At 37.2% G+C, this 13,074-nt stretch overlaps 1 protein-coding gene across 1 annotated transcript in view; it reads left to right on the forward strand.

The window, feature by feature from the left end:
- The first annotated feature begins 734 nt into the window (after positions 1-734).
- Positions 735-13,074, forward strand: part of LOC115213261 (protein SMG5-like) — a 578,377-nt gene continuing 566,037 nt past the window's right edge. The window contains exon 1 of the mRNA XM_036504031.1: positions 735-761. Coding sequence (XP_036359924.1) covers positions 750-761 — 12 coding nt within the window. The 5' untranslated portion in view covers positions 735-749. The remainder of the gene's footprint in view (positions 762-13,074) is intronic.

Below are 13,074 nucleotides of genomic sequence, written 5' to 3' on the forward strand. Positions count from 1 at the left end.
TTTGTACAGAGGTTTCTTGCTTCAGCTCTGTGTGGTGTGTGTGTATGTCTTGACAGAGCTATATTGTGTAAGTATTTTTAACCCCTACCATAAATAAACTATCATTTGATTATCAGCCACTTCAGTCCTGCCGTGCCCAAACTATTTCCTCACAATCTGAACACCTACTTTGTTGTTACACAAGAGCTACTACTAGCTGCCAGATCATACAGTATCCAGTTTCCGCAAACTTACTACTCACTATCGGGCTGTTGAGAGGTGAACTTTGTTAAAACCAATACACTTATAAAGCTGATAAAATTTCATATCAGCTATTGTTTTGTTTTTTCTTTTGCTTTTTTTTTTTTATAGGCTTTTTGGTTTCCTGGGAACAGACTGGGAAAAGTGGGCTGTGTCGCAGTTCTCAGTCTCTTGAGAACTGCTTAGTTTTCATTGGTGCAAACCTGAATGAATGACAGGTGGCTACAGGCTGATGGTGTTACCCCTTTATAGCTATTGGTTGTTAGGTTTAGCCAATGGCTGCTTAATCACTACTATATCAGTCTTTAACGTTGAGATAACAAGAAAATAAATGAAGAAATGAATACATTGTAAAGAAGGGGTAATAGTCAATATGATAAGGTTTATTTTTATATTGGATTTTGTGTTTTCTTTTTGTTGGCTTCATGTTTGAACACATGGCAGCAGCCTGGTGGCTTTGATCCATTAGACTTGGGTAAGGTCTGCTCACTGAACCATATAGTCACTATATGATTGTGTTGGTGAGTAAGGGTACCTGTTCAACCACCTTCGCATCCACCCTTCCTCTGCCATCATTTGTTTCTCCTATTTATTATCATTGCTGCTACTGCTATTATTATTATTATTATTATTGTCGTTGTTGATTTGTTTTTAACATTGATGGTGGGCTCTTTAAACATTATATCTTAGGCTTACACACACAAAACACACAGCCATTAACTTTTTCTCTTACACACACACAATGTGTATATGACTTGGTCAGTGGCTGTGTGTGTGTGTGTGTGTGTGTGTGTGTGTGTGTGTGTGTGTGTGAGTGAGAGAGAGAGAGAGAGAGAGATATGCACTTAAATAGTTGTTCAACCCTGGTCAGGCCTATGATCAAAGGTAATCTCATCCTTTATTTCTGGGCTAATATATGCATGCATGTATGCATTTAATCAGCTAGGGTGTGATCTCGGGTAGATTTGACTGCTGTGTTTAGCAGATGAAGCTACCGTAAGGGGCCTCCTCCTTCGGCTGAGATGATACAGATACAACCCTTCATTGTAGCCAACTTGGGACTGCAATATGAGAAAAGAAGGGACCAGTGCCTCACACACACACACACACACACACACAACTGGTTCAGTCTGAGAACCCTGGTAAATTCCATCAGAAAGAGGTGGGAAGGGTGAAGGAAGTAGAGATTTTTTTTGATTTTCCCTGGCCTTTTTGTCATGTTTTCTTATATACTTCCTTTACTTATTTCTTTGTGTGGTTTACCCCCCCCCCGCGCATAATGTGTGTGTGTGTGTGTGTGTGTTCTCTGACACCATTTGTTTTATTCATTTATATTTTCTGTTTTTATTTACTTTTCCTTCCTTTCCCATAAAGTGTATAGATAGATAAGGGAACAGTACCTAATCTCTTCAACTGTGTGTGTGTGTGTGTGTGTGTGTTTACACATACATAATGTGTCTGTATATGCGTATATAAAAATGTATGTGTTTACATATATTACATGTTATATACTCATGTAGCCCTACCACAAATAGTACCACATGTATGCAAGTGTGTGTGTGTTGTAGAGGACCCATACATATAGATATGTCCTTCACACACACATTTAGGCAAGTATTCACACACACATACACGCACATTTAGTCAAGTATTCACACACAAATTTAGGTAAGGATTCACACACATGCATTTAGGCAAGTATTCACACACACACACACACACAAAAGTAATCACACGCACACACATTTAGGTAAGGATTCACACACACACATACTCATACATAAGCAGATAGAGATAACTCAATGATATAATTTATTCAAAATGTATCTGTCACCATTCAGTTCTTTAAGGTCTTTAGTCACCTGATAATCCAGGGAATGAGGAGCTCTTGAGCAACAACTCCTCTAGGGTCAGCTTTCAATAAGCAATATTATTTTACTACCTATTATTGAGTACCATGTTTTTTGGTTTTGCATTTCATATCAGTGTGAAAGTGTGTGTGTGTGTGTGTGTATATATATATATATATATATATGTACACACACGTGCGCATGATGATATATATATATATATATATATATATACACATACATACACACCACACACACACACACACACACCACACGTGTGTGTGTGTATAAAACATGCACAAATGCACATGCGTGTGCATACACTCACACACACATGTGTATGTGTGAATGTCTTACTCTCTCTCCCTGTCTCTTGCCCTTTCTTGACCTTTCTTTTTCTCTCTGTTATTACCCAACAAATGCTCTCTCTCTTTCTCTCTCTCCCTCCCTCCCTCTCTCTCTCCATCTCTCTCTCTCTCTCTCTCTCAGCAGGTGTTACTACTCCATAATCAGCACTCTCCACATGCAAAGAAATTAGAACTTGGTTAGTGAACACAGCAGCTCACCAGAATGACAAATAGACATAGCCGGTGGGTTGGGGGGTGGGGTGGGGGCGAGAGGGGAACCTGTAACTACAAAAACAAGAACAGAAATAAAAACCACCACTATATCAACAACAAGGAAGAGAAGGGGTGGGTTAGTTATGGGCTGGGTATCATAGAAGTGGTGGGGTGTTTGGCAGTGTGTGTGTGTGGGGGGATGGTTGTCTAAAGAAGGAGGGGACAAAGTATGGATACTGGGGGGGTGGGGTTATCAGGAAGAATGGGTTTGTAAATGTGCTGAAATAATGGGTGTCTTGGTAGTAGTAGTAGTGGTGGTGGTGGGGGGTATTTATATGCATATGTGAACATGGTGGTTGTAGTGTTGGTGGTGGGGACCAGCAGGAGTTTTAGGAGGGATCCTCATGGGAGGGGTGTTGCTGGAAGTGAAGCTTTTGAGGTGAGAGGTGGTGTGTTTGTTACTTTGTTCCAACCAGGTGCACACTGATGATGATGAGGAGTTACTATAGTGGAGCAGGGCATTGTGACAGGTTGGGGGGGGGGAGAAGCTTTGTGGTGTTGTGTGTTAGTACTACAAGGTAAAAAAAAAAAAGCATTAAAAAAAAAACGATAAATAAAAATAAAAGGTTTGTGGCTTTGCTAAAAGTGTTAGGGGGAAGGTAAATGGCTTAGGGGACAATAATGGTTAGGAAGATGGGTTGGAAGTTTTTTTGGGGTTGAGAGGTGAAATAGTGATTGAGAGAGAATGTTCGGAGTAGAAGGAAAATAGATGCTTCTTAGTTAAGAATGAATGTAAAAAGCCTGACAAAAGTGTTGAAGAGGAAGGAGAAGTATGAGGAAGAAGTTACTTAAGAGTTTGCAGCCGTTCTTTTATTCAGCCGAAATTGTTGGAGAGAATTGTTTGGGAAATAGTTCAGCGAGTGTTTTTCTCTGTGTGTTTCTGTGTGTGTGTGTGAGATAGTTTGTGTGTTTGTTGTTGTTGGTGGTGGTGAAGAAAGAAGAACTGCGTATGTTGTTAGCCAGCGTCAGACAATATCACTATGTAAACCATACCTCCACTCTGGTGTATATCATACACTTGATCTATGTATTCAAGCTGAAACTATCCAAACATTGTCTCACTTCCTCACACACACATACACACACACATACACACACACCTTCTCTCCACCTAGACATTCTCATGCATTAGTTAAAAGTGGTGTAGGAAGGCCAAGTAGTGAAGTTGAATATGAGTTTTTCCCAATACATCGAAACCGTCTTTTTTCTTTCCCCCCCCTTTCTTTTTCTTTTTTTTTTGCTTTGTTTTTGTGGTTTCTTGCTTTGTATTAGTTTTTCCATCTGTTTTTTTTTGTTTTCTTTTTGTTGTTATGATTTATTTATTTTTTAAGCAAATAGTTTCATGTATTATTTAGTTACATACACAGTGGTCTTGTGAAATGTGGTCACTTTCATGTTTTTGCAGCTCTCTCTCTCTCTCTCTCTCTCTCTCTCTCTCTCTCTCTCTCTCTCTCTCTCTCTCTCTCTGTACATTTTATGTTGTTGATCTTGTTTTGGCCCTTAGTCAATCCTAAAAGTATCCAGATGTATGATCAAAGGTGTTTTAGCCATAACCATCCAGTTTTCTTTTTTTCTTCTTTTTTTACTTTTCTAATCAGCCATAATGTATCTAGGACTACATTATCCAATGTATCTCCCCACCTTCCTTTTTAAGACTGATTTGAAGAGGATTGGGCTGTTAATTCTAACTGGTTGATTGATCACATACAAACTATTTTGCTTTTTCTTCTTCTTCTTTTTAATCACGGTTATGTGTTTAAGAACCTCGCTTTGTCACTACATGGTTTCAGGTTCAGTCCTACTGTGTGGCACCTTAGGCAATTGTCATTCGACCAGTGCCTTGTAAGTAAATTTGACAGACTGAAAGTGGGTGTGAGCCCATCATGTATAGATATATATTGTTGCTATTATGTTAAACTGTTGTATGTCCAAATTTGGTCAAATGTTTTTGTTTTTTTTCAATATTTATTTTTGCTTGCAGTAGCCAGTTCTTTTGTTCAAACTATCGTATCTCCAGTTGATTCAGACACCAAGATATTAAAAATTGTCAAACTGTAGTACAATGGTTTTCTTGTGGAATGGGGAAATTATTTTTTCGTTTTCTGAAAGGGCAATGTTTTGGACTTACGACACTTTAGCATAATAGCAATGTTGTGTGTGTGTGTGTGTGTGTGTGTGTAAGCCTGTCATGTATATATATATATGTGTGTGTGTGTGAGTTTGTGCTTGTGCCCCCACTACAGCTCGCCAACAGGCATTGGTTTGTTTATGTTCTTGTAACTTATTGATTTGATGAAAGGAACCAATAGACTTAAAAATAAGTTCTGGGGTTGATTTGTTCTACTAAACCCTTGAAGATGTTGCCCCAGCATGGCCATCAGTGCAATGACTGAAACAAATATGTGATAAAAGATATTTCTTTGACAGAGCTCTGGTAGTGCTTTGACTGACAGTAATAGAAATGCAGTGCTTGGACTGGCGCTAATAGTAAAATAAAGGCATATTTTATTAGGTCCCATTTGAGAATTACCTAGATTCAAGGGATAAGTCAATTCATTACCCAGGAATGAGGCTGCAGTGTTAATTATGAGTATACAATCTCAAAACTTCTAAGAAATTTATACTTTTATTTCTTATAGACTCTATACAGGTGAACCCTCACCTTCCCTACTTTGTTTTATTAGTCAGTTTCAGGAAGGAGAGGTATGTATTGGTAAGTTTTGTAGGGTTTGCTTGGAATGGTACAGCTTAAATTTCTCTGCAGATCTATGTTTATGGAGGGTAGGAATGTTGATAGAGAGGGACTTAAAGATGATGGTAGCTCTGATGAGGGAAAAAATATTTTGTATATGGTGTGGAAATATGCAAGAAACGACTGAGATGATGAGATTTGTTTTAATAGCCAGGGTTTATTTTCCTATTTATGTCTCTTTTATTTACAAAAAAAAAAAAAATGTTTAGGATAAGTGGAGAGGCGTAAAAGTTTTCTCTGATGTAATTTGTCAATATGCTTCCTCTGCTTAATTAATTCTATGAATTAGGAATCTCTTAGAATAATCCACCTCTTTTTTTTTTTTTTTTTTTTTTTTGCAAACTCCATATCTCTTCTTATTGGAATGTCTATAGAGCTTCCGTTTCTCTGTGTGTGTGTTTGGTGAGTTGAATTCATCTATTTTCATAATACATGGAATTCAAGCATACAGTCATGTGTGCATGCATGCTCACTCAATCAGAAACTCATTATTCACTACCATGATGATGATGATGGATAAGCCTCTGCCACCACAACTACAGTGATTCATATACATATTACACACACACACACACACACACACACTAAACATACACCACACCCCAATCTATATCTATATATATATATATATATATATATATATATATATATATTATATATATATATATATATTTTTCTACCTGTTTGTTAGTTTGCTTTGGCTGCGTGTGTGTGTGTGTGTGTGTGTGTGTGTGTGTGTGTGTGTATGTATATGCCTGTGTACATTAGTATGTATGCATAGTATATACAGGTGCATCGTGTGTGTATATGTATGAGAATGAACACAGAAAAGTGAGTACCTTGTTCACATGCAAATTCTGTTTCTCTTTTTTCTTCTTTTTCTTCTCTCTCTCTCTCCCTCCCTCCCTCTCCCTCTCTCTCCCTCTCTCTCCATCCCCTTTCCATGATAGTTTGGCATACACGTTTCATGAAAGAAAAAATGATTTGTGTTACAGGAAATAGCTTTGTTAGACATATTTTGATATGGAGTTTTTCTGTGTCATTTTCATTTTTCATTGTTGACTCAGTTTGTGCATGTATGTTTGTGCGTGTGAGTGTGCATCTGTCTTTATATATGTGTGTGTGCTAATAAAATGATGGTGTATCAGAGAATCTCTCTTTATCATAAAAGAATGATTTTCAGTTGATTTCTAATTGCTTAATCAGGCAATTTTTATATAAGTAGATTTACTTCTGCTTTCATAAGTAGCGTACGCACACACATAAGTGCACATGCTCACACACACACATTGAATAGTATAGAGACATGTATATACATACACAAATCTGTACTATCTCTCTCTCTCTCTCACACACACACACGTGTGTGTGTGACGTAGAATTAAGCATTTCTCTCTTTAAAGTATTCATCTATTTGTCTCTCTATTTCTCTTTCTCTGTACATGTCTCACTTGGGAATAAGTATTCCCCCTCTATGTATATGTGTGTGTGTGTGTACAACACATGTAATAAATGGTACACAGATGTATGTAGTTTGTCTAATGTTTGTTGTTGTATTTGCTGGGTATGATGACTTCCACTAGCTTTCCTGCTTGGAAACCATTTAAATCACCCAGTTCTGTTCTCTGCTGTTGACACCACCACCACCACCAACACATACACCCATCATTTCCTTTGCCTAAACCAAGTTTCAGTGTCAAAACAGCAGAGCAAAACATTGCCAATATCATCTTGTGATGGTAGTAGTGGTGGTGATGATGACGACGATCATCATCATCATCGTTGTCATATGATGGTGGTGGTTTAATGGAAGAGGGGATGGTGGGGCTGGGGGGTGGTAAGACTTGCCCCCCAACCCAGAGGAAGAGACTATTTAGCACTGGTTTGGTTAGCAGAGTGAAATGTGTTAGTGTATGTAACTGGATAGTTGTGCGAAGTCTGTTTTCTATGGGATTTTTACTTGATTTGCTTAACTGCTTCCAAACACCCTCTTCCCCTCCTTTAATAGGCATCCCCCCCCATACACACAAACACACACACACACACACACACACCCTATCAAGCACCCCCACTCCACCCTACTTTTAATGCTGTCTTGCTTTAGTGACCATAAGATACATTTAAACTGATACTATGTGCTCTGGGGAGAAAATCCTTGTGCTCCCATCCAACCTCAACTAGAATTTGTATGTACTTTTTTTTTTATATCTTTTATTCATTGCTCTGACCCCAGTATTTATTTTTAAAATTGACAGAATAAGGGACTTATTTTTTTCAAATCTGTTACTTATTCTGTCAGTTGCATTTGCCAAACTGCTAAGTTACCGAGGTGTAAACAAACCAACATTGGTTTTCAAAAATGGTGGTGAGAAAACAAATACGACCTCTCTCTCTCTCTCTCTCTCTCACACACACACACACACGCTCATTTATATACATACAACAGGATCTCCATCTTGTGAGTTAACTCACAAGGCATTGTTCAACCTGGGCTATTGTAGAAGACACTTGCCAAAGTGCTGTGCAATGGGACTGAACCTGAAACCACAGGTTTGCAAAGTGAGTTTCTTAAACACACAGCCATACATGTGCAAATATACACAAAATATTTCATTAGTATGGGGGAGGAGGTGTGGAGTGATTCTACACTTTCCCCCTTTTGTACTTCTTCATTGTCTTTAATTGTCTCAAAGCTGTTCTGTAGTAACAGTTTTGGTTGAGTAACACAGAGATGTCCTGCACTTTTATTTTAGTAGTCTTTGAAAATGTCTTGTGGGTGGTGGGTTCATGTACACACACATGTATTCATTTGTAAGGAGAGTATTTGACTAAAAATTACAGAATTGTGATTCTGTAATAATGCAGAGTGAAAGCGCAGAAACCTTGCACATGTCTGTATTAAATAATTCTTTAGCAGTCTTTACTCTGTTACTCTTTTACTTGTTTCAGTCATTTGACTGCGGCCATGCTGGAGCACTGCCTTTAGTCGAGCAAATCGACCCCAGGACTTATTCTTTGTAAGCCCAGTACTTATTCTATTGGTCTCTTTTGCTGAACCACTAAGTTACGAGGATGTAAACACACCAGCATCGGTTGTCAAGCGATGTTGGGGGGACAAACACAGACACACACATATATATACATATATACGATGGGCTTCTTTCAGTTTCTGTCTACCAAATCCACTCACAAGGCTTTGGTCAGCCCGAGGCTATAGTAGAAGACACTTGCCCATGGTGCCACACAGTGGGACTGAATCCAGAACCATGTGGTTGGTAAGCAAGCTCAACCAAGCCTTCATGACAGTGGCAGAGTCAACATTGAAAAATTTTTAACTTTTACATCTCATCTCTGTTTGATACACTTGATACTATTTAGAAAAAGACTAAGCTTTCATACCTTAGTATAGGTTTTATCTTGTTTGGTTCTTATTAGTTTTTACTTTAGCATCAGCTTCATAAACAGCATTGCTTATAATGGCTTCATTTATTACATGATATCACTGTTTGTGCACTCTTTTTGCTTGTTTGATCTAACATATATCAAATTAAGGCCTGGGTGGTCACGACAATCTGCATGACCACCATAGTGATAATGAGGGACCTCCAGGTGGTCACTAGTCCTGCTAGAAATACCAACCCCTTTCTTTCAGATCACACTTCACTGTTTTAAAAAAAAAAAGATATAGGGTAAACTGGATAACATAGTTGTAGATAATTTTAAAAACATACACTGGTTACAGCTGGAATAGCTTCAACCATAAGTCTCATTTGCCAGATTTGTTGACCTTGGGTTATACAACAACTGCAGAAATAGCAGCCAAATTTTCAGATACATCCTTCAAACAGGACTGGCACATTGGTTCAGGATATTTTTATGTTAGGAAAAATTATGAAGCAGTATGGTTGTGGCAGGAATGTCTTTGATCATAATTCATTGTGGAATGTCTGTGTTGATCACTTGCTTTAAACAACAGCAGTAACTAGAATTTTATTAAGTTCTAAAAATTGATATTGTTGGAATGAGAGAAAGAAAGAGAGAAAAACATTACTTCTTTATTAATGTCCAATTTTTCTAAGGCTTGCCTGATAATTTTCTAACAAAAGTAACAGTATATTTTTAAAGGAGTTGGATGAGATGCTGAGGTAATCTTATCTTACCCATTGGCCAATGTTGTCTCTGTTTGCTATGTATGATAATGAAGAATGTTGATCTGTTGGTTTTTAAACCAGTCAGAACAAGATCTGGTAATAAGAACATAACATGATACTATGTTTAATTGGAAGCTCTTGATGAAGTGGGGGTGGGGGGATATTGTTATCTATTTATTTCGTATTATATTCGAATACCTGAAAATACAAAAATCTGAAAAATTGTACTACCCACGATTTGGGAAAAGGTCATTGTGCCAATAATAAACACACAATCACTGGTTTTAATTTCTTTCTTTGCTTTTTTTTTTTTTTGTTATTTGCTGATTGGTTAACTGTCTAACCAGTTAACCAATTGATTATTTGATTTAACATTTGGTCAATAGATCAGTCAGCTTGGTTTGCTAAAGTCCTTTCATTGCGATTTGTGACCTCATCAGTGACACACCCTCTGTATTCTGGGTCTGTGTCTGGGCTGTCTGTCTGTCTCTTATAAAAATTGATATCCTTAAGAAAATGGCAGAAATGGCAGTTCTGAAAACCCTTTATTTCTTTGTTTGATTAAATTCCTAGCTCAAATCCCTTCCTGTAGGAATGAAGGTTACAGCTTCGGTGGAAAGTGAATAATCTGCTTTTAACTACCTAAACTATGTGTCGGAAATGCCATACAACACTCACAGCTTGCCAAACACCAAGACTAATGTAAGCTTGGAACATGCTGTAGATAACATATGGGGAAAGTTGATCTTCTTCACACACTTTTTGTCAGAGTTTATGAGCTCCTGTGGTTTATAAGAAACTTTGGAAACTAGCATTAACTAAATTGCCCAAATAACTTACGAGAGATGGTGGATGATGTTTACTAACTGGATGTGCAGTGCAACTGTGATTGAGTATGATACTTGTCTCATACGTTCTGAATATAGTCTCTGATTTATATATTATAATTTATATCAACAACCTTCAGCATCACTACATGCCATTATCACTCTCTTTCCCTCTCAAACACATTCACACTCACACACATTCCTTGCATGGTTTTATCTCTTAGTAAACACTGATCTTTAATCAGCAGCATATTCAGATCATCCTATTGTCTCAAGTGATTCTCATTAGTCTTCATTATGAACCCTGAAATTTCAGGTTAGCGAATATACTGCTACACATCTCAAGTGTCATTGGAAAATGAAGAGTGTGCTCTCTCTCTCTCCTTCATTCTCTCTTTCTCCAGTAGACTTTGTTTTATTGATAAGATCTAATGTTTAGGAACAATTGACGACATCCATCACAGCAGAAGGAAATATTAGGTCACGGGTTGTGTGTGTATTTGAGTAGGATTTATTAATTACTTAGAGAAATCAATTAATTGCAGATATTATCAGCAGATTATTTAAACATATTTCCTTTTAAGATGGTTTTAAATTTTAAGTTCTTTCACTGCGGTTGATCTATGAAACGTGTTACTTTATGCTCTAACATGTGTATCACCACCACTTATGTCATCAGATGGTTATGTAAGTTCATAACACGGGCATTGTGTTTTGGAGTGTTTTCATTAATATGTGAAGTTATTTCTATCTTAGACTAATTAAAGAGGGATTGTCATTTTCAACTAATTTCATCACTGAAGAAATTTAATGTTTTAGTAATAGATAAATCATCAATTATTGGTAGTATTTGGACTCCATAAACACTCAGCCAAAACATGTGCTTGCATATATATATATATATATATATATATATATATATAGTCTTTTACTCTTTTACTTGTTTCAGTCATTTTGACTGCGGCCATGCTGGAGCACCACCTTTAGTCGAGCAGATCGACCCCCAGGACTTATTCTTTGTAAACCTAGTACTTATTCTATCGGTCTCTTTTGCCGAACAGGGACGTAAACATACCAGCATTGGTTGTCAAGCGATGTTGGGGACACATACACACAAACACACATTCGATGGGCTTCTTTCAGTTTCCATCTACCAAATCCACTCACAAGGCTTTGGTCAGCCTGAGGCTATAGTAGAAGACACTTGCCCAAGGTGCCACGCTGTGGGAATGAACCTTGAACCATGTGGTTGGTAAGCAAGCTACTTAACACACAGCCACATATAAATATATATATATATATATATATAATATATATATATATATATACACACACATACATACATACATACATACATACACCATTCACAGACATTCATACCTTTGGTGTGTTTTAGCTACAGATACATCACCAAAGTTTGACAGTAGTTGGACTCTATAAACCCTCAACCTAAGCACGTGTACATGCAAGCACATGTGCATGTATATGCAATTTTCACACAGTCATGCATGTGTTTACTTATGATTCAATCATTATCATCATAGTCTTCATTGTTTTAATGTTCACTTTCCCATGGATGAGATGAAATTTCTTGAGGCAGATTTTTTTATGGCTAGATGCCCTTCCAGTTGCTAACCTTTACCTGTTTCCAAGTATGGTAATATTTTCCCCTTGACTAGACAGGTTTTCATGGAAAATTGGAAATGATGTACACTGCTTGTATAACGGTGGCACTTGTTTACAATTATTATGCAAAGTTGAAGTAAGGAGAGTGTAACACATGCACACACACATGCACTTGCAATTTCTGTCTACCAAATTCCCTCACAAATCTTTTTTCAGCCTGAAACATGAAAATTGATTACAAGCATGGCCAAGTGTTTAAGTAGTTTACCTTGTAATTATAAAGCTTAGCTTTGATCCCACTGTGTGATATCTTGACAGAAGCATCCTTTACTATATTCCTAGTTCACTTCAAACCATGTTAGTAATACTTGGTAGAAGTGGACTGTGTGGAAGCCCATTGGATAGGTGGTTGTACTAGTAATTAAAGGGGCCAATTTGCTGCATGCAGTATCATGCTGATTCAGCCTGAGGAATATGTTGAGGGCACACATGTCTGTGGAATATTCAGCGAATTGGGGGTGACAGAGAATCCATTTAATGTATTTTGTATGTGTAATAAACCTAAGATATTTTAACCATATTCAAGACCCACTTTATCTCAATAGCTATCTTATTTCCCTCTCTTTGTTTTTCTCTGCACGCGCATGTGTGAGTGTGTATACATATAAGTATATATATATATATATATATATATATATATATGTGTGTGTGTGTGTGTTGAAGGAGAGGGGGAGAAGTTTGTATGAGTCATATGTTCATTGTTATTTTTGTAATATTTAGGATTTTAAATATGGGTTTAGATATTTTGTCTGTCGGGGCAGAAGTGTTGGCAAGCAGATGCACAAAGAACTGTTGACATATTATTTTAGAAATATCATGCAAGAATATAATTCCCTATTTGTTCTCAGAAACTGTGAAAGAATTTGATCCCTGAGAATATCCTAGTGAAACAATGTCAGTGTGTTCACACCCAGTTATTGTCTTGTTTTTAAACTTAGATATTTATTT

This window comes from Octopus sinensis, linkage group LG6 (assembly GCF_006345805.1).
Source record: "Octopus sinensis linkage group LG6, ASM634580v1, whole genome shotgun sequence".
Taxonomy (NCBI): domain Eukaryota; kingdom Metazoa; phylum Mollusca; class Cephalopoda; order Octopoda; family Octopodidae; genus Octopus; species Octopus sinensis.